At 46.4% G+C, this 22,350-nt stretch overlaps 1 protein-coding gene across 1 annotated transcript in view; it reads right to left on the bottom strand.

Moving 5' to 3' along the window:
• ADTRP (androgen dependent TFPI regulating protein) overlaps nt 1-20,980 on the bottom strand; it is a 69,204-nt gene extending 48,224 nt beyond the window's left edge. Inside the window, exons 1-3 of the mRNA XM_065912616.1 lie at nt 20,590-20,980; nt 6,706-6,840; nt 5,066-5,167 (exon numbers count right to left, since the gene is read on the bottom strand). Coding sequence (XP_065768688.1) covers nt 5,066-5,167; nt 6,706-6,840; nt 20,590-20,742 — 390 coding nt within the window. The 5' untranslated portion in view covers nt 20,743-20,980. The remainder of the gene's footprint in view (nt 1-5,065; nt 5,168-6,705; nt 6,841-20,589) is intronic.
• Between the last annotated feature and the right edge of the window lie 1,370 nt (nt 20,981-22,350).

The raw sequence follows: 22,350 nt of genomic DNA, 5'->3' as shown, positions 1-22,350 counted from the left end.
CTAATATACAGCAATACCAAGGCTCTCCTTGGCCCCCTTCATCAAAATTCTCTTGTGCAAGTCCCCAGAGCTCACCACTGCAAATCCAGTGATCATCTTACGGTGACGTTTTTACTTGACCGCTTTTCAAGTATATGTTCAGTTATATCAGGAACTTTTAATCTGAGATCCATAAATGGAACTTTGAGGGTCTATGAGCATTCTACAAGTCTGCACAAAATTTTGTGGTTATTTGAGCTTTCCTTGGGAAGGAGTTCGGAGATTTCCTCAGATTCACAAAGGGTTCTATTTCCTAAAGGCTGAAAACCATTGAGCTATCCAGAGATAGCTAGATTGTGGGTCTCCTCTGCCCAGAAAGGCTGGGGTGAGGAACCAGGGAGGCATGGGTGAGGGGCTTGTAATGCTGAGGACAAAGGGTGGCTCTTTGATACTGATCTTCCCACAGGTGACCTTCTTTCTATACTCATCAGGACTCGCCTGCCTCTGCCCGGCAGCCCGACAGCTTCACACCAAGCTTACAGGTGGGAGAGAAAACTCTGACACTGAGCCTGGATTTAGTGATGGACAAGGTCCTGCAAGCTGTAAATGAGGAGGAAACTGGAAGGACTGGAGTTTCACTTCCTTGACATTTTGCTTCCCCAGCAAGCTCTCAGACAGGGCTCAAAGGCTTTCCAGGTTGCCCACCCTCAGCCAGGCTGGGACACACGGGGCATAGCAGCCCTCCCATCTACCTTGTCCACTTGACGGTTATCACATACCGCTGCACAAAACCACCTGTGTATTAGTATAACTGTTATCTCTATTAGCTCAGCCTTGTGCATGTATACCAGGCTCAACAGGATTTAAGGGTGCCGGAAGTCAAAACTCTTGTCAGATATCCATCATGGGGTTATCCATATGATTACTACTTCATTGTTTTTTCAGACGAATAAATGACAACATGTTAAATAACTAGGTAGCTGGATTTGGTATTTACTCCAATTTAAAGAGCCAAGATAAGGCCTATCTCATAAGAACAGATTGTTTTGAAATCTCCATCAATGTAAATGAAGGTTTTTCAGTTCTAAAGCTCTGTGATCATGGACGGAGTGTCTTACATGATAACAGCTATTGACATTTATGCAGCCCTTGGTAGTTTACAAGGTGCTTATATACACATGCTCAATAATCATGTGGTATTTTCAAATGTAGAGGGCCTCTGGGAGGGGCTTCTCTGATATTTCCACCTTTCATTTGGAGAAACCTGAATGATGTAGGTTGATTTCTAGAGAAATAAGTTCCCCAGATAGCCCAGGTTAGGATCTAACTGTTTTCTCAGTTACTGAGTCCTCTTCCTGCTGTTTAAATCTGTCTTTTCTGGTTCTGTCTTTAGTAGTCATTTAGATAATACCCAAGGAGTTAATGTTTTCCTGGCAAAACCTGGTGGAATACTTTGTTGCTCTTTCTCTTCTTTCATGAAGACTGGAGAATGCTTAGCAATAAAACAGTCGGGTTTATCTACTTTAAATAAGGCAGCCTGACCATGGTGGATGTAGGCATTTCACTGATGTTGCTGTTTGGTTTGAATATACAGCAAGGATAGAAAAATGTCAATTAAAGATGATGATCAGCTTCAAACAGTCTTACTGCAATGGCAAGTCTATAATGAACTAGAGGGGCTAGACAGGAAAGAGACCAAAGACTTGAAACATAAAGGTTTCAAACGCAGTGTCAAAAGAGAGAGCAGTATTTCTTAATTTGACAAATATTACTCATAAAACCCAGGGCAGCAATGCAAATGGCAACAGGAAGAATATTCCAAAGCTAAGGAATAGCAAACATAAATGCTATTGTGAAATGAAAGACCCTTTCAGGAAAGCATAACACTGGTTTTACACAGTAGAAATTCTTATACTGTGGAAGGAAAAATAAAAGGAACAATACCGGCTCCTTTTAAGGCCAGGCCCAGCCCCACGTGGAGGCAACTAGACCAATGTCTGGTCTGACTACCCATCATCACTTTCGCCACCACGGTGGTGGTTTCTGGGTATTTACTCACTTCAGTTGTCATGCAAGGACACTGTTAAAATGTAGGAAGTGTTAACAAATTAACCCAGTAACAGTCATTTCTGTATTCTTTTATACCAATATTTAGTATTGGTATAAATACCAATACCAAGGAATTGGTACCAGAGAGCATTCCTTGAGGCCACGGACCAGGAGACTTTAATACTGAGGACAGAAAATGTCCAGAGTAAGGGTCACAGGTTGGGGGAGAGGGATGAGAGCACATTGGATGTGGATCAGACATGAAAAAGGAAGCCTGGAAGTTTGGGGATGACCCCACAGGGAGTCCCCAATGCTGGTTTTGCTGACGGCAACATTTTCACTAGAAATGGCTCTCTTGATAGATCCTCCAATTAAATTAACAGAATCACAGAAGAGTCTGTGTCTGATCCAGGGCAGGTTGCCTTTTTTGCTCTCCTTTTCACTCTCATCCCACCTTTTTTGACCCTAGCCCTTTCACTTTAAAGGATTCAGGTTACCTGACTGGCCAAAAGTCAAGAAGCAGGGTCAAAAGAAACGCCCAGCTGTGAAGGTGTGCAACTATTTTATCTTCTCTGTTGTATAGCATCTGCCTTGCTAATTAAATGATGAATAGGATGTACATTATCAAGCTGTCTGCTTCCAAAAGTACCAAAAATCCATATGGCTGTTTAGCAAGCTCACAAGTGCTGGGCATCACCATCACAACTATTTGGAAGAAACCTAACTTTACTTGCAAGTGGGAAAATGGTACCCCAAAGAGGTAGGAAGCTTGAAATTGATGTAGGAAAACTACTAGCTGGGCTAAGAAAACCTTGAAAAGGTATCTATTTGATATATGTGTTTGGCTCCAGATAAAAGATACTTTCACTACTCTGCCTTTTTATTTCAGTAACGTCTAGCTCAGTCAGTTGTCTCAAATAGCTTCATTTTCTTAAGTGGTGCTTTGGCTTATTAGCAGGCAGATGGGGGTTTTGGATTTTTTTAAGTGAGAATTTTCACTTTGCTATGTTAATCAAGCAAAGTGACATCCTTTTTGATTGCCTGGTGAATTATGAAACCAGATCGAACCGAAAGTTCTGCACTTACTGTAATATAAGGCGATGAAGTGTGAATCAGCTTTGGATTTAAATACTGTCCCACTTATGGGTTCAGTGGCCCCAGGTAAATCACTTAAATTTTCTGAGTATTTTTTTAATTTGGAAAAAAAGTCAGGATTGTAGTTGTTATTCAAAGAAATTTGTGTGAATTAAATAGGCTCCTATTTGAGGAAGAGGCTTAACATAGCGTGTATGTGTGTGTGCATACATTCTTAATCATGTCCTACTCTTTTTGACCCTATGGACTGTAACCTGCCAGGCCCCTCTGTCCATGGGATTTCCCAGGCAAGAATACTGGAGAGGGCTGTCATTTCCTCCTCCAGGGGATCTTCCTGACCCAGGGGCTGAATCTACATCTCCTGTGTCTTCCAGACTGGCAGGCTGACTCTTTACCACTGAGCATCCTGGGAAGCCCATTTAACATAGTGTAAATGCCATAAAATATTCATAATATTCCCTATATAAGGGTTTCAGATTAATTCTCATGGGAAGCTGGGAAGGTGAGGAGGTGATCTGACAAAAAGAAGGTAGTAGGAGGGGTCTCTGAGAGCTGGGATTTATTTAATACATAGATTTTTGTCCTGAACTCTAAATGAGATGGGAATCATATACCTTAGTTAATAATTAGTATCTCACTGAGAACATACTTAAAGTGAAAGTGTGTTCTTTTTCCTAAGGGGAAGGCCACGTGGTGGAGCAGAGTTAGTGGACTGAATCGCTTTTCCAAACTGCTAATCATGTAAGTTTTGAGACAGTGGAAAAGTTGAGGGTAGAAGGAAGTTTATGAACCCGAGGAGCCTTGGCATACTTTGTTGCTGATGGTCAGTTGCTCAGTCAAGCCTGACTCCTTGTGACCCCGTGGCCTGCAGCATGCCAGGGGCCTCTGTCCTCCACTATCTTCCGGAGTTTGCTCAAATTCATGTCCATTGAGTCAGTGATGCTATCTGACCGTCTCCTCCTCTGCTACCCTCTTCTCCTTTCGCCTTGACACGCTCCTCCCTTGTGATTTCCCGGAGGTTTTTAAACGTCATTTGCTTCACAGACCTCTCGGACCTCCTTCTGAACTCCTGACTAATGTGGAAACACATTTTGTAAATATTGAGAAGTGGAGCAAGCACTCTGAATGATTACTTCGTGCATGTGCTGCCCATGACTCAGACCTCCTCCTTCATCCCAGACCTGGGCAGTCCGCCTCCAGCTCCGCTTGTCCAGGCCACTGTCACTGGTATCCAGATACCGTGACCTGAATAACTCAGAACAAGTCCTGTTTACTCCTCAGCTCCTCAAAAATAAATGCGTGAATAAAAAAATCAAGTGGGAAACAGAACTATGCAGAACATTTGTGATAAATGTTCCTGATCAGGTATCGGCTAATAAATTACTTCTGAGCTGTGACATAAGCTTTGGACATTTGGGTGGTTTGGTGGGGGAGGTGTTTAAGTATAATTGACATGAATTACATATTAGTTTCAGGAGTACGACATAATGATCTGATGTTTGTATGTATTGTAAAATGTTCACCACAGTAAGTCTAGTTAACATTCAGGATGGATTAATTTTAAAGCTTGCTTGATTCAATTCCTAGGTAGGAATCTTATTACATGTTATTAATATTTGCTGAAGTTGCTTCTCTTTCAGGACTGGAACCTCCAAGAAGTTGCCTGTCCTTATGATTTCATGTCTTTTCAATGACTTCATAAGCAACTTGGCAAAGAATTTTGCCTGGACATCCCATCTGCTCTCAGTGACTCTGATTACAGCACCATTTTGTTCATTTCATATTCTCAATGTGCTCTTTAAATAAACAGTGACAGGATGAAGAGGGAGGAGAGAACGGGATGCTGGGGGCTGAGAAGCTTGGAAACATAAACGAGGCACTTGGAGTTCTCAGAACAGAGTCTATTGCTTTTCAGGATTCACTAAATTTGCCTTTTACTCACCATTGCATGATTCAACCACACTGGAAAGATGGTATCTAGGGCCTTAGGGTAAACGAGTTCTCTGTCGTAGAGAAAGAGAATCCAGAATGACAGAAATACAAACTGCAAAATAGAACAGAAAAATAGCACCATTAGGTTTATTTTCAATCAGAGCTTCCTAAGATAGTCAAGAAAACATATCAAAATAAAAATAGATACCAGTTTTAAAGATACATTCTTATATAGAATTATTAAATGAAGGAAAAAATTATTTATCATAGAATTACAATGCCCAGTCTCTGGGGACTTCAGAGAGTTAGGAATCAGTTGTCATTGTGGCAGGCAGAGAGGATGTAGAGAAACAGGATTCGCAGACCATTAAGTCATTTCATTTTGACCAATGGCTTCTCTCTTCTCTAAACTTCCCCAGGAGGCCTGAAAGCAGCCAAATGGAGTAGCTAAGGCTTACGCATGGCTTGCCCACTCTCTAGGTAGGTGTGGCCAGGGGAAGCAGGAAGACTGGGCTCGAGGGTGGAGGGGTTTGGGGGGGTGGATAACTGACAAGCCCCCAGGATAATCCACTAAGCTAGCTAACTGCCAGTTGGATCTCTTTCTTGCTCAGAACTCTGGATTGATCTCCATCCTCTTGTACCCCTTGGCTATCTTTTCAAAGTCTCTGTCTTCCATGCTACAAAATCAATGCAGAGATGAAAAAAAAAAAAACTATTAATCTTCTGATCGTCCTATCTCCTTAAATTCCAAAGGCTCAATTTCTAAGTCTTAAAAAAAAATGAATAAACTCCATTGTTAAGCAATTTGGCCTTTAGAAGATTTTTGGGGGTGGAGGAGGAGGTGTCCTGCAAAGTGAGATTGGAATGCCAGTACTTGCTCTGCTATCTGAGACCTTGTTAGTGCTTGGAGAGTTTCATTCTGGATTTAAGTTTAAAGTCTCAGTACTGTAGGAAGCAGGACGATGACAGGTGGAAGGAGATAGTCATTTTTCATTACAGGCCCTGCTGGGCCGCTGGTGTGCCTGGCTTCAGTTTGTTTTCAATTCTAACTAATGAATGAAATTGTGAGTGATGTTGTAGAAATGTGGACAGTACCAGCTACAACTGTCCCTTGCATATGTCTTGCTTTTTCCCAATGTCCATTCATTCAACAAAATGCACTGTGGGTCCCACCCCAGGTATTTCAGACACTGTCTCTCTCCTCTCAAAATGTCAACTTTGAAAGGTTTCATACCTTTTTTAGAAAAATGGTTTCCAATTGCAAAATTAACAAATGCTTACTGTTCAAGTGAAAACAGATGTATGAAAGGTAAGTTACCCATCTCCCTCTTTAACACCCTCCATTCCCATCATCCCAATGGAACCAAGGTTATCTTGGTTGTATTTTGGTTAAGAAAGGTCCTTTAGAATTCCCTGCCCGACAATAATAAGGATCTCGTATCAAACATTCACAAAGATACCAACGCTAATGATAAATCTTGGCAGTGATGTGTCTTATTTCCCCAAGACACTGGGCAGTGCAATGCAGTCCTCGGGCCATTTATGCAAATACAGTTGCCATGGATTACAGTAATGGGCTCTTGCTGCCTAGGAGAAGCCTTGGTCCATATGACGTGTGCATTATATCACCTGCATGTCTTTGTAACTTACTGTGGATATCGGAAAAGCCAGTGTGGTGAAAAGCAGGTCTCTGAAGGCCGTTACGAACTTAATGTCTTTTTTCCCTTTGGTTCTTTTCAGCACATCTTCCAGGCAGGCCACCCCGAAGAAAATGGCCTGCAAGAGCTAAATTCATTACAACAAATGAGCACATTTTCATTTCCTTTAATTAATACATTCTTCACTGACGTGAAGCGCCATCCCTCTGGGAGCAGGGTTGATTTGAGAAGCAGGGGGCTACTGGCTCTTCTGGTTGGGAGCCAACTGGAAGGCTGGTCTCTCAGCTCAGTGGGCCCTGACCTTGCTCACTAAAACGGATTGTGTGAAGTTGTTTAGGGGATAATAATGTGTACTGTAGTTAGCGTAATGGACTTGAGCGAAAATGGAAACAGAATAGAGTCAGCTTACCAGGAGAATGTAATGAGATAGATACCCTGGCTGCAGAGAGGAGGGGAAAACCAAATAAACAGCACAAGGGCACAGCACCAGACTCAGAGGTGGCTGTATTCTGGCTCCTTCCTAGGAAGCAAATCGCTTTAAGTGCCTGGTGTTGCAATCTGGTTAGAGAAGCCAGAATCAGGGTCAAGCGCACCATGAAGGAGCCCTGTGCTCCCCCAGGGGAGACCCACACATCGGCATCTTGCCTGTCTGAGGAAGAGGCGAGTGCCCCCTGCCCGCCTCATTAAGAGGGGCTGATTCATGTGAATGTCAGGCAAAACCACTACAATATCGTAATTAGCCTCCAATTAAAATAAATAAACTTAAAAAAGTTAAAAGAAAAAGAAAATTAAAAAAAAAAAAGAGGGGGAATCTGAAGGCTTTGCAGAGACTATCTGTTTGAGGGAGTGACTTCAATCCATGGGGCTACAGTACATGGTGGGCTCGGGTAAGCTCTGAGTACCCTGAGGGCCTTGAGGGTAAGACAGAAGCAGGTTGGTGCAGAGCGCCAGTTTGAGGGCCCCGAGTCATAGTGAAAGTCCCCACTGGCTATCTGTTTCACATATGGCGGTGTATGTGCTTCCCTGCTGCTCTCTCTGTTCGTCTCACCCTCTCCTTCCTCCCCCCTGCCCGTCTCCAGAAGTCTGTTCTCCTCGCCTTCGAGGGGAAGGGTGGGAGGTGGGAGGGAGGTTCAGGAGGGAGGGGACATATGTACACCTATGGCGAATTCAGGCTGCTATCTGGCAGTGAAAGTGAAAGGGTCAGTCGCTCAGCCGTGTCTGACTCTTTGCGACCCTAGGGACTGTAGCCCACCAGGATCCTCTGCCTGCAGAACCATCCCAGCAAGAGTACTGGAGTGGGTTGCCATTCCCTTCTTCAGGGGATCTTCCCAGCCCAGGGATCAAACCTGAGTCTCCTGCATTGAAGGCAGATTCTTTTCCATTCGAGCCACCAGGGAAGCCCTCGCTAATGTATGAAAGAAATGAAACCAATATTGTAAAGCAACTATCCTTCAATTAAAAATACATTTTTTTTAAAAGAAGCAGGGCCGTTTTCGAGGACATAGATCACAATCGGAGCAGACTCTGTCCATTCTCACAATTTGCCACAAACCCACAGCTTCTAAAAAGTGTCATGACTGTACAGCATAGGAGCTGGTTTTGAGTTATTGCCTCAGAATCCATCCTGTTCCTCGAGAGCTCTGATTGGTACGGAAGGAACAGCCTGGACTCTGCTCCAAGTCTGAGTCAGGCAAGTTCTGGTACCTGGGCAGTTGGACTAATGATCAACCACGTCGGCAGCTGGAAAACAACCTCTGTGTCCGGAACCCTAGAAGACCTCTAGCCGAGCTGGCCTCCTGCCACTCCTCGGGCAGACGGGGTGAGCAGGAGAGGACGCTGGGGGAAGAGGCCAGGGACGCTCCCACCTGGGTCCTCAGACCTGAAGCACCTCCCGGTCTGTTAGAAATGTGGGTGCTCAGCCCCTCCCCACCCCCCGGCCCCCAGCCTGCAAAATCAGAGTCTGGGGACAGGGCCAGGAGTTAGTTTTCTAATAAACTCTTCAGGTGATCTTTGTAAAGGCTTAGCTTCTAGAACCACTGGATGTAATTTATCATTTACAAATCATACTGACTACTCAAAACTATGATAACAGGTTTGGGGGGTAATATTTGACTTTTATTGATTTCCTGCTTTATGCCAGGCACTGATCGAAGCTTTCAATTTCTTGTAAAAACCCTATGAGGTAAGTAGTATTATTATTCTCTGCACCCCATTTTACAGATGAGAAAACTGAGGCTGAACAAACTTGCCTGAAGTCTCATGGTTGATAAATATCAAGGCCGGGAAACCCAAAGTTTGTTTTCCGAGCCAGACTTCACAATCAACAAACATACAAACCATGGGTCAGTTTTCTAAGAACAAAGATGAAAGCACCCTGGGAGCTCAGAACAGAGACCACTATCTCCAGGTGGGAGAATTAAAAATGATTTCAAAAAATACCAAAGTCTGATTCTCAGCCCCCAAAGATTCTAAGGTGATGAGTCTGGGGGTGCAACCTCGTCTCTCGCGTGATTCTAATCAGAGCAGCCAAAGTTGAGAATCACTTGTCTAGAGGAATTTGCTTTTGCAAATGCAGACCTGGAGGTCTCCAGGGAGGCGGGGGTGTGGAGATGCAGAAAGTGAAGCTCCACAGTGGAATGAGGTTTCTGAAGAGACGACAGAGGGAAGAGGAGAGAAGTGGGCTGCAAAGGCTAAGGAAACGCCCTCCTCTAAGGGGCAGGAGGGGCCGCAAAGTAGCCAAGAATGATCAGATGGTAGAAAAGCAGGAACATGCAAGAACCCCTGTCTGACCCTGAGGAGGAAGCTTCAAGCCAGAAGGGGTCCTTCCAGCGAGGGTGGGTGTGCGACAAAGCGTGGGAAGTCACTTCAGTCACGTCTGACTCTTTGCACCGCTCTGGACCCTAGCCCACCAGGCTCCTCTGTCCATGGGATTCTCCAGGCAAGAATACCGGAGTGGGGTGCCAAGTCCTCCTCCAGGGGGATCTTCCCCACCCAGGGATCGAATCTGTGTCTCTTTAAGTCTCCTGCATTGGCAGGCGAGTTTTTTGCCACTAGCACCCCCGTGGGCAACAGTTTTAAAGGCCACAAAGAGGCTGCCACCCCTCCGTACTTGTCATCCACTCCTGCTGTTTGGCCCCTGCAGGGCTGCAGAAGCGGGGGGCAGCCTCTGCCTGTGCACGCTGGCCGCGGGGGCCTGTCCCTCCTTCTTCCCCAGCGGCCTTCAGCTCGCCCCCCGAGGACAGCGCAGGCAGCTGCTGGCGTCAGGGAGGGCCGGCGGGGGGCCTGGGCCCCGGTGAGGAGGCCGGCACCGTCTGTCAGCGCGGCAATTCATCACGCGCTGAGCGCTGAGCGGCTGCCAGGTCTTCCCTCCTCGGGGAGAGCGGCCTCCGCCCAGCATGTGAAGTCCATGTGACCACTTTCCGCAGCGGGACCTTCCTCGTGTCATCCCACGTCAGGCGCGTCCTGACTTTCTCTTGCCTTTTCCGTCGCGGAACGTGGAAACTGGGCTTTCGCCGGCTCTTACTCACAGCCTCCGGGGCTCCTCCTTCTCCGACACAACTTGAGTCCGTGCCACAAACCCGCCAACCCTTCTCCCTCTCCCCGCAGCTCGCAGGCGGACGCTGCCTTGGAGAGATGCCCACTGTGGACGTGAGGCAGCCTCGTCTCCACTGATCGCCACCTGCAGTGATGCGCCACCGTCTGCATTAACAAGGAATCTCTAAGGGGCCCTTGCGGAGGAGCCCAGGAGGCAGGCGAGAGGGGGTTGCCAAGAGAAATAAATAAGGGAGAAGGAGGGCTTGAGGGTTTCCCAGGTAGCCCTAAAGGTAAAGAAAGTGAAAGTCACCCAGTCGTGTCTGACTCTCTGCGACCCCAAGGACTACACAGTCCATAGAGTTCTTCAGGCCAGAATACTGGAGTGGGTAGCCATTCCCTTCTCCAGGGGATCTTCCCAACCCAGGGATCGAATCCAGGTCTCCTGCATTGCAGGTGGATTCTTTACCAGCTGAGCTATCAGGGAAGCCCAAGAATACTGGAGTGGGTAGCCTATCCCTTCTCCAGGGGATCTTCCTAACCCAGGAATCAAACCGGGGTCTCCTGCATTGCAGGTGGATTCTTTACCAACTGAGCTATCAGGGAAGCCCTCAAAGGTAAAGAACTGCCTGCTAATGCAGGAGGCATGAGAGACACGCATTTGATCCCTGAGTTGGGACGATCCCCTGGAGGAGGGCATCACTACCCACTCCAGTATTCCAGCCAGGAGAATCCCATGGACAGGAGCTGCTGGGCTACAGTCCACAGGCTCGCAGAGTTGGACTGGACAGAAGTGACTGAGTATGCACACAGGGCCTGGCGGATGCCCACAGCAGAGCTGGGAGCGAGGAGAGGGAGGCTTCACGGAGGGCCTCAAGGCCAGGTTTGAATCAGCTCGCAAAATGGGACACTGGTCTGCTCATTCTCCAAGGACGATACACTGGAATGTTGAGAAGACACTCACAGAAAGAATAGTCAAGGGGGAACACGGCAACTGTTATGGACTGAACTGTACCCACCCCCCCACCCAAATTCACATGTTGAAGTTATAACCCTCAGTACCTCAGAAAGGGGCTGTGTTTGGACGCAGGGCCTTTAAAGAGCAGATGAAGTTAAAATGAGGACGGGAGGGTGGACCCTAACCCACTAGGACCGGTGTCCTTATGAGAAGAGGAGATAAGGACACAGAGCCACACGGAGGGCAGACCACGTGAAGAGGGGGAGACACAGCCATCTGCAAGCCAAGGAGAGAGGCTGCTAGAAGCAACCCCGCTAACACCGTGGTCGTGGACCTCTGGCCTCCAGAACTCTGAGGAAATTGCTATTCAAGAGCCCCAGCCTGTCGTGGGCTGTTATAGCAGCAGATTAATACAGTAGCATTCAAAGAAGATAGAACAACTGGCCACCTTTTATGGCTGTTACAACAAAACTACTGTTGTTTACATTCCTCAGCTATTTCGGCTGCTCAGAAAAGCAGAGCTGATGGTATCTTCTCAGTCAGGGTTTACTTCAGAGTTGCTGCCCTCTGATTTATCCTTTCTTCCCTAATTCCATTGGTTTTTTGGTGCCTTCTCCCAAAATGCTGCTGATCTAAGTTTGTCCGCAGTCTTCCATTTTTGTTGCTAGCTGACAAACTTAACCACCTGGGAGAGCTTAATTTACATTTTTTTTATAACTAGTGCAATTTAAGAAACCACAGCTAAAGGATATTCCGTTTTTACATTTGTACGTCACCAGATTCACAGAGATCTTGAGAGCACAGAAGCTTATTAACCTTTCTAAGCCATCAAGTTTATTTTCCTTGCTTTAAGCCAGAACCCTCTTAACCTATCCCAGGAAATGAGAATTGCTTCATTTAAAAACAATTCCACAGAGAGAGATTCCACAAGTTTCCTGAGCAAGACGTTACAGCTCTGATTGAATGAGTCAAGTAATACAACGCCCAGCTCAGCGCTCCCTGCCTGACTCAGACAGGCCGGGACTTTCTCAGGTCTCGCCTTCAGAATGATGCAACACTTACAGTGGAGGTTAATCCAGAACAAAACAGCAAATGGGGACTAGTTGTGAGGAGTTTTATTAAGATATAACTGTGGTGGTCAGGGTGGTGGTGCTTGGGGCAAGTAGAGGAAGCCTTTGCCAGATGGATCTGAGTTGGGGCTTTCCTGGAGATCCAGTGGTGAAGACCCTGCATTCCCCTTGCTGGTGACACAGGTTCAGTCCCTGGTCAGGAAATTAAGATCCCACTTACTGTGGGATGCAACCTATATATATATGTGTGTGTGTGTGTGTGTGGTGTGTATTACATGCAATATGCTATTTCAGTCCTCATTTATGTGCATTTAGCTTAGGAAACAGATAAAGTAATGAGATTTAAAAAATACATGGAAAAAGAAATGATACGAACAAAAGAAACAAAGAGAAGGAATTAAGAGCATTGAGGGACAGGTTGGAAGATGTATTTGTCAGAGTACTTGGCCCGTATTGTGCAGCTGATCACAGCTGTCTTCCGTGTAGGGACAGGATGGCCGTGGGGTAGACTGTCTTACCAGTGGGATGGGCTTCTCTAGAAAGTTGCTTTTACCGGTGGGAGTCATGTTTTAATCATTTATTCGGGCAGCCAACATTCACAGAATGTCTGTTAGGTGCCAGAAATTAGACATGATACAGACCAGGCAGGCTCTACGTTAATATGTCTTTATTAGGAAGAAGAAGAAAGAGGCGGCAGAGGAGGAACCTTTTCTGTACATTGACTTTTTCACATTTTGTGGGTCGGGTTCCTGGAGAAACAGAATCTGCGATGCTGAGAGTTACCTGCTGAGTGTTGAAAGAGCAGGGCTCTCGGAGCATCCGAGAGAGGGAGGGAGCCAGGAGAGCCGGAAGGGCAGGGCAGCTGCCTGCCACAGCTACTCTCGCACTCCGGGAAGGAGCTCTGGAGCTCGCTCTGCCTTCAGAGTTGTCCTGGGGCCCAGGCTCTTGACCCCAGGTCCGCCGGTCACTGGCCTTAAGCCCTGGTCCCGGCGGCTCCCTTCTGCCGAGGACAGCTGTGGGACAGGCGCTCGCCTGTGAGACATCAACAGTCAACCCTCCTCCCAGGAGCTGGGGACTGGGTACCTTGAGGCTGGGGAGGGTGGGAGTCCGTGCGCCACACCACACAGCCGCTATGTACGAGGCTCAGAGAAGGGAGGTAACTCACTCAGGAGCACAGAGCAAGTGAGGGGTACCCAGGCCTTCCTTCAGCCCCTAGTCTTCATACTGTGCAGAGTGAACCTTCCAAGAGGCTGTGGTTACTCAATAAATTGCAGTTCTTTTATTTGGATGCTGTTGCGGACTCTCCCCTCCTATCAGCCCTCATTCTTTCCACTCTCTGAAAGGTAAAAGCAGTGATCTCAAGTGTTTTTGTGGAATAGACAGTTAACTGTATTTCTGACTCTGTTGAGCTAGAGAGTGAATATATCAGCCTGATGATGGAAATCAGAGGTTGGTCCCCAGCATGGAAGTGGGCTCTGTATACTGTAAATGAATCCTTGTCTTCTGACTGTTCATGGGCTACCTTGGACTTTGGATGATGAAATGTCCCCAAGCATCTCTCTTCCCCTGGCCCTGCTCTGCCATCCCTGAGGACCTACGCATTGAAGTTGCTGTTGTCATCCTGAGAGCTTGAGAGCAAAAGTGAAAGTAACTCAATCATGTGCTTTGTGACCCCATGGACTATAGCCCACCAGGTTCCTCTGTCCATGGGATTCTCCAGGCAAGAATACTGGAGTGGGTTGCCATTTCCTCCTCCAGGGGTTCTTCCTGACCCAGGGATCAAACCTGGGTCTTCTGCATTGACAGGCAGATTCTTTGCCATCTGAGCCACCAAGGAAGCCAAAGAACCAGAGAGCTTGATGATATTCGAGGCAGAGCTGCCTGACTTGGGCAATTTTATATGAAGAGCGGAGAGAAATGTCAATGCCTCTGTTGGTGAAGTGAGGCGAGGGAAACAGGGAGGGGCTTGTCCAAAATCTCCCCTGGAGATCCCAATTATGAGGCACCACCTCCAACCATGTTTCAGAAGGAAGTTTATTTTTAAAAAGAGGAAAATCCAGCAAACTCTGAATTCTGCAAGCCAGTTTAAACTGTAGCTGAAAATTCCCTCTATCTCCTCTCCCCAGCTTGCATTCCCTGGGGAATCCAGGACTGCCACTGGATGGAAGTGGAGCGGATAAAGAGGAGGGAATGTAATATTTGTGGAAGATCCAGGCTCTGGACACCTCGCCAACAGGAGCCCCCGGAGAGTGTCCGACAGCACTGCCTGTTCTCCACGCCCAGGTTCTGGGAGCTTTCCCATTCGGTCGGATTCACTGCCTTCTCCTTAAGCCTTCAGACTCTCCCCTAGAGCGCCCCCCACCCCAGTCCCCTGAGCATCCACTGGGCAGCAATTATGTAGAGAAAGCAGTGACTCCACTGTGGGCCTTCGCCAGCTGGGAAGTTGGAGCACGAAGCCCGTGGAGGCAGATACTTGAGCGATGAGGCAGGTAGGTGATCCTAGCCTGAATCCATGACCCACCACCCATGGTGCTCGGGAGGGACTGACGTCCCGCAAGACCCCCTCCCCTCTGCACCTCGCCTGCTCTAGCTGAGATGACTGGAAACTCTCCAGCACTCTCCCATCTTATCATTCCACTGTCCACCGCTTAACACCATTCTGGGCGCTTCCCTCATGTCAGGCCCTTTGTCCCTCACGGTCAGCCTGTGGCTAAGCGCTATATTTATTTCTGTCTGACAGATGTGGAAGGTAAAGACAAAGAAATACCCAGCCCCGGGTCAGGACTGCTAGAACTGAGGAACCACCCACAGAGCCCGTGATCCTAGAGCTCATGCAGATAACCACTAGGCAACCCTGCCTTCCCTCTACACGGAGAATTGGCTGCCTCTTCCCTGGGGTCAGTTTACTCCCTCGGAGACTCACATCTCTCTCCTTCCTCTCCTCTCCTTAGGCACCAGGCAGGAATCGGTCATGGTGACCAGTTCTCTGTGGAATCCCCATAAATCACCTCACGCCCCAGGCATCAATCCTTTGAATCCCCTGAACTGGCCTCAGAAAGAAATGGGACACTCTTAGAATGCTGACTTGTATTAAGTTGGACTTTGTCCTCAGGGTCCATAATGGATATTCAGCCCACTAGAAATTAAGGCTGTCTAAAGGAGTGCATGCATGCTAAGTCGCTTCAGTCCTGTCTGACTCTCTGCGACCGCATGGACTATAGCCCGCCAGGCTCCTCTGTCCATGGGAGTCTCCAGGCAAGAGTACTGGAGTGGGTTGCCATGCCCTCCTCCAGGGGATCTTCCTGACCCAGGGATCGAACCCGCATCTCTCATGTCTCCTAAATTGGCAGGCAGTTTTTTACCACTAAGAAGCCACCTGGGAAGCCTCATTTAAAGGGGAGGGGTGTAAATTTCCTGGAAGCAGGATGGGGTACTGACTTCAGTAAATTTACGTAAAATAGATTCAAGAGTGTTATAGTAAGTTATGAGACCTCCCTGACTTTATAAATGCAATCATTAGTTAATTAGTCATTTGCTAACACTAATTGTTAGGAAACACAATCCTTTAAGACCTCAAGAACTAGAAATTTTAAGACCCAGTATTTCACGTGAAGTCACATATTTGAAGTCTGACCTTAAATTAATCCTCTAAAACATATTCAACCCATGTTTATCAATTGGAAAATGCTTCATTAAGTCTCACTTTCAAGATGACACCTAACAAAAATGAAACAGCCACAGGTCAGCCCCTCTCTGCCCATTTGAAGGGCCTGAAGGTGTCCGAAGAGTCTGTACTGTTCAGGAATGCAGAAAAGTCTGAGGTCAAGTCCAGTCAATATACGAACGCACCGAGTTTTTATTACAGGGATAATCTGTGCCCATCACTATAGCAAATACAATGTAGAATCATAGAATGTTATGGCTGTTGAAGACTTCAGAGATCAAATGCCTGTTCTAGAGCTATTTACAAATTGATTGAAATGTTAAGAATCACATGTGGGTGGAGACGTGCAAACAATACATAAATAAGCAGAGACTAACAGGTGCTGGAAAAACTCAGGGAAAGGAAAAAACAAATCTGGAAAAAACAAAGTGACTCAGCAGAGATTTTTAAGGAGGGTCTGAGATTTCAGGTGGTCTGGGAAAGCAGCAACGTGGTGGAGAAGCAGGTGGGCCTTTCGTTCAAGGATGGCGTGACTGTGGAAAGCCTGGGGACCAACACTGGAGAAGACGCAGGGCTTCCTGGAGAATGGACCAGACTTACTGGGGAGGGGAGCGCCAGAAAGAGAGCGAAGTAGGCAGGTGAGCTCCTAGATCAGGACTTTTGATTGATCCTGTGAGGTAGGAGGAGCCACTCTAGTTTCTTGAATAGCTGACCACACTTCTCAATCAGGCTCACAATTTGGAAACAAAATAAAACCAAAACCATTTGTCGGGAAGATTAATCTGAAACCTGAGTGATGGATGGTTGGACTGATAGTGAGAGGACAGTGAAGAGATGATCTGGTCAACTAGGTACCAATTAATAAGCAACTACAGTGAGAGGGCAGAGAAAGCAATGGCAGCCCACTCCAGGACTCTTGCCTGGAAAATCCCATGGACGGAGGAGCCTGGTGGGCTGCAGTCCATGGGGTCACGAAGAGTTGGACACGACTGAGCGCCTTCACTTTCACTTTTCGCTTGCATGCATTGGAGAAGGAAATGGCAACCCACTCCAGTGTTCTTGCCTGGAGAATCCCAGGGACAGGGGAGCCTGGTGGGCTGCCATCTATGGGGTCGCACAGAGTCGGACACGACTGATGAGACATAGCAGCAGCAGCAGTGAGAGGGGCGATACGACTCGGGAAGAAGAGGAGACCCCAGCAAGAGGCACAACATAGGGTTTGGTGGCTCATTACTCATACGTGGCTCAAACATGAAGTCACATATTTAAAATCTGACCTTAAATTAATCCTCTAAAAACACTTTTAACTCATCTTTATCAATTGGAAAATCTTCATGAAGTTACACTTTCAAGATGACACCTAACAAAAAGGAAACAGCCACAGGTCAGCCCCTCTCTGCCCATTTCAAAGGGCCCAAAGACGTCCAAAGAGACTATACTGTTCAGGAATGCAGAAAAGTCTTCCTTTTGTTACTCAGGGAATTAGCACTAGGAAATATGTCTTCGACAGATGAGTGTCTTTCTTCATTCTTGAAAATGTGATGGCTCTGGGACATGGAACTGAGCTAGAAGTCAGTAAGCTGGTTTGAGGGAGTAGGTGATGAATCCGCTCTTAGCCACACTTAGAGTGAAAGCTGGGTGCCGAAGAATTAATGCTTTTGAACTGTGGTGTTGGAGAAGACTCTTGAGAGTCCCTTGGACTGCAAGGAGATCCAACCAGTCCATCCTAAAGGAGATCAGTCGTGAATGTTCATTGGAAGGACTGATGCTGAAGCTAAAACTCCAATACTTTGGCCACGTGATGTGAAGAACTGACTCATTTGAAAAGACCCTGATGCTGGGAAAGACTGAAGGCAGGAGAAGGGGACGATGGAGGATGAGATGGTTGGATGGCATCACGGACTCAATGAACATGAGTTTGAGTAAGCTCTGGGAGTTGGTGATGGACAGGAAAGCCTGGCGTACTGCAGTCTATGGGGTCACAAAGAGTTGGACATGACTGAGCGACTGAACTGAACTGAGAGTGAGATAGGACAGCCAAACTAGAATTTAGATTTGATTAGATCATCAGTGCTGGCTGACCCTGCTCCCTTTACATTGACCATTCTTAATATAAAGCAAATCGATACAGAAAGCTGAGACTTTTGCTGTATTATTCTAATTCCACAAAATCAGTTCTTGTTTTTTTTTTAACTTGTTTTCATAAAATTCTGTGATGGAAATAGGCAGTCACTTTGCCATTTTTCAAGCACGGTAGAGCTCTACTCGGGCTTCCCAGGTGGCACTAGCGGTAAAGAGCCCGCCTGCAATGCAGGGGACAAGGGTTCGATCCCTGGGTCGGGAAGATCCCCTGGATGGGGGCATGGCACCCCACTCCAGTACTCTTGCCTGGAGAATCCCATGGACAGATGAGCCTGGTGGGCTACAGTCCATAGGTTTGCAAAGAGTTGGACTTGACTGAATCGACTTAGCATGCACACAGAGCTCAAATCTCAAATTTCAGGTCTCAAAGTCAGATTACCAGTGAGGAGGAAGCTGAAATTCCAGGTCTCTGTGAACTGAGCTTTCTGAATTTCCTCTCCTTAGCATTACAGAGAGTCATTTTTATTTTTTTTCTTACCATGCATTACTTCTGCCTGGATTATGATACCAAAGAGTTGGAATCAGATACTTATATTGCACCCTACATTTAGGTTAAAAAATTTCAAAACTTAAATTAGCATCCCCAAAGGATACAGCATTCTTAGCTTTTAACTCTAAAAATAATTTTACATATTCCCCAAATGTTTTTTAGAAATCTATTTTTCTCCCGTTCACTTATACTTCATCATTTCATTCATCCCATTGTGGTCAGCTGGGCTAGGAAGAGAAGAAAGGAGCAAGCGATGTGATTGGTTTGTGGATGGTTGAAAATGTGCATTTGCCATTTAGTTGGGTGATTTGTCCTTTATGATGATGCCTGAGCCTATAAAAAAATTGAAGTGGGATCTGAACATGGCAAAATTTATTTGCTTTTCTTAGATAAATCTGTTAGTCTGGTTGTGCTGTAAAATGGCATTATTCCTCCACTGGAAATTGCACTTCCTACACAACATACGCCACTCTGCCTTCCCTCACAGACTTCCCCAAGCAAAGTTCAAAATCTCTTCTGCATATGTTGTCAATCTCATAATGAAACCATGAAACCATGACTTTAGTTCCTCGTTTAGGCTCATCTGAAAGCACTTCAAGGTAAAATTCTTTTTTTTTTATTTTTCCCCTGAGAAGGAAGGATTTATTACCTGCAGCAAATAAAGAGAACACTGGGGATCTCTCCTCAAGTAGTGTCTCCACAAATACCAAAATTGGGGAAGTTTTAAGCTAAGGGAACATGCATATTCATGAGGGAACTTGAGCGGAGGAGAAACAAACATCAAATTGGGGCAAAGACGTGTGGACACAGAGGGGAAAGGAGTGGGTGGGACGAATTGAGACAGTAGCATTGAAACATATACATTATCAGTTGCCAAACAGGTAGCTAGTGGGAAGCTGCTCTATAACACAGGGAGCTCAGCCCGGAGCTCTGTGATGACCTAGAAGGGTGATACAGAGGGGAGTGGGAGGCAGGTTCAAGAGGGAGGGGATATTTGTATACATATATCTGATTCCAGAGACATGGCATCCGTTCCCATCACTTCATGGCAAATAGATGGAGAAACAGTGGAAACAGTGGCAGACTATTTTTGGGGCTCCAAAATCACTGCAGATGGTGACTGCAGCCATGAAATAAAAAGACACTTACTCCTTGGAAGAAAAGTTATGACCAACTTAGACAGCATATTAAACAGCAGAGACATCACTTTGCCAACAAATGTTCATCTTGTCAAGGCTATGGTTTTTCCAGTGGTCATATATGGATGTGAGAGTTGGACTGTGAAGAAAGCTGAGCACCGAAGAATTGATGCTTTTGAACTGTGGTGTCGGAGAAGACTCTTGAGAGTCCCTTGAACTGCAAGAAGATCCATCCTGTCCATCCTAAAGGAGATCAGTCCTGAATATTCATTGGAGGGACTGATGCTGAAGCTGAAACTCCAATATTTTGGCCACCTGATGCGAAGAGCTGACTCATTTGAAAAGACCCTGATGCTTTGAAAGATTGAAGGCAGGAGGAGAAGGGGATGAAAGAAGATGAGATGGTTGGATAGCATCACGGACTCAGTGGACATGAGTGTGAGTAAGCTCCGGGAGTTGGTGATGGACAGGAAGGCCTGGCGTGCTGAAGTCCATGGGGTCACAAAGAGTGGATGACTGAGCGACTGAGCTGACTCACTGACTGATATCTAATTTCAGCTGCTGTATGGCAGAATCCAACACAACATTGTAAAACAATTATCCTCCAGTTAAACTTTTTAAAAAAATAACCATTTTTAATAATTTTTTAAAAAAAGAGATAAGATTCTTTTAAAAAGAATTTAAAAAGCGTTTCACAATTAGCCAGCACAAGAGGTAGCTATGGATAACTCCCAAAGTGGGTTTCTCAGAGCAAATTGCCAAGTAAAAGAGAATGCCCAAACTCACACACTAGGAAGAAGAAAGATAATGGAATTTTGTACTGGATAAAATCAAAGGTGCCGATATTAGAGATAAATAGCTTGCTTCCTGATGCGTACTTACCAGATTAAGGAATGTTAAGTACTTCCATTGTCCCCCATTTAGAAAGATTTGGGATTTCCGCGGATCCTGTCCTTCTTGTGAGATATAAAAGTTGAGGAAGATATACCAGCTCAAGACAAACAAGTGGTATACACACGTAGACATCCTCGTCATGGCTAGGTCTGAGCAGAGAGCTGTGAGCAGCTTCCTTCCAGAGTCCTTGTCACAGCTGAAGTCCTAAGGCAGGCCGGAGACGGAGCGCCGTAAAACACACCCCTCTGGGACTGACAACTCCAACACAGCTGGGTTTGCTTCCCTCATAGGCTCCTGTCCTAATAAACGTGGGAGACAGGATTATTGCTGAGTCTCAGATGCCTTCATTTAGAAAATGGCAGGGAATCTGCTGCTTTGCTTGTGAATTTCAGCATTTAGACTTTGAAGAGGGCAGGGAGCAATGCAAGAAGTGCCCTTTGCACTATTTGACTAGGGTGGAGCGTGATTGAATGACCTCATCAGTAAGTCAAGTCTAGTGAAATATCCTCATGGCTGTTTATTCTCTTTTCTACCCTTTCCTTTGGGACAGCATGAAGAAGTTGCCATAATATATCGGGAGACAACGAGAATGAGGTTGACAGACCTGGTGGAAGAGATTGCGGGTATGTTTAGCACAGAGGGGAGTAACTAGACATGGGAAGGGTGTTGCAATCTTGCTCCGAAGGTCTCTGAGGCCCTCTGAAATCTGAAATAACCTTTGGTCCTCTATTGATCAGCCCCAGGGTTTTAGCTGCCTCCCCACTGCCCCCACCTCCAAGATTTTATCTGTATACTAGAGAAACAGGAGTTACTGAGAGCTGTCCCACACACTCCATTTGCAAAGGCATATCTAGTCCCTGGGAGGGACGAAGTAGAGCAAGAGGTCTGTAGCCAGAGAACCAGGAAGAGACCTATGTCCGTGACCCCCACATACCTGGGTTCGGACACCACTGGAAGGAAATGAGGGTCTCTGCATTGTCTTGGAGTGAACAAAGTATGCTTAGACGGGGCACAGTTTTCAGAATGGGGTCCTGACACAGGCCCGACAGAGGGGACCTCAGAGAGGTCTGGGAGCATCTACCTTGTGACGTCACCAGCTCGCTTCCCCCGGGCAACTGGCTCTGAGGGTTCTGAGCAGAGCCCTAAGGGAAGTGGTCCTGCTGTGGTTAGTGAGTCTGGAGTGGGTGTTGCTCGGGGATTTATTTCCAGAGCTCACAGGTACTGGGGAAAGAACAGCAGGCTGGACCTGGAGCACAGAACACAAGGAAACGTACCTCCTGGGCATCACTGGCTCCAAAACATCAGGCGCTAACCACGAGGGAAGAGCAAGCCTCAGCCAACAGTATAGGGTCTGCATTGGAACCATTCCCAAAGGAAAGGATAGTCTGGGAAATGCAAGATATAAAACCCCATACACAGGTTCACAGCCTAAGTTAACGCCATGTATAACACTATCGCCTAATCCAGTACTTAACCATGTGGGAGGTATTGTTCCAAGTGCTTTGTGCAAATTAACTCATTTAACACTCTAAACACTACTATGAAGTACGTTCTATTGTAATCCTCATTTTCAGATGAGGAAAGTGAAGCCCAAGCTGAATGCATTCACCAGAAAGTAAGAGGCAGGTTGAGTTGTAGTCTGAACCCTAACCAGAGTGAAGTGAAAGTTGCTCAGTCATGTCCAAGTCTGCGAGCCCATGAACAGTAGCCCACTAGGCTCCTCTGTCCGTGGGGATTCTCCAGGCCAGA

Source organism: Muntiacus reevesi, chromosome 20 (genome assembly GCF_963930625.1).
Source record: "Muntiacus reevesi chromosome 20, mMunRee1.1, whole genome shotgun sequence".
Classification (NCBI taxonomy): domain Eukaryota; kingdom Metazoa; phylum Chordata; class Mammalia; order Artiodactyla; family Cervidae; genus Muntiacus; species Muntiacus reevesi.
Note: the sequence above shows the minus strand (reverse complement) of the source record. Positions and strands in the feature narration are given on the sequence as shown.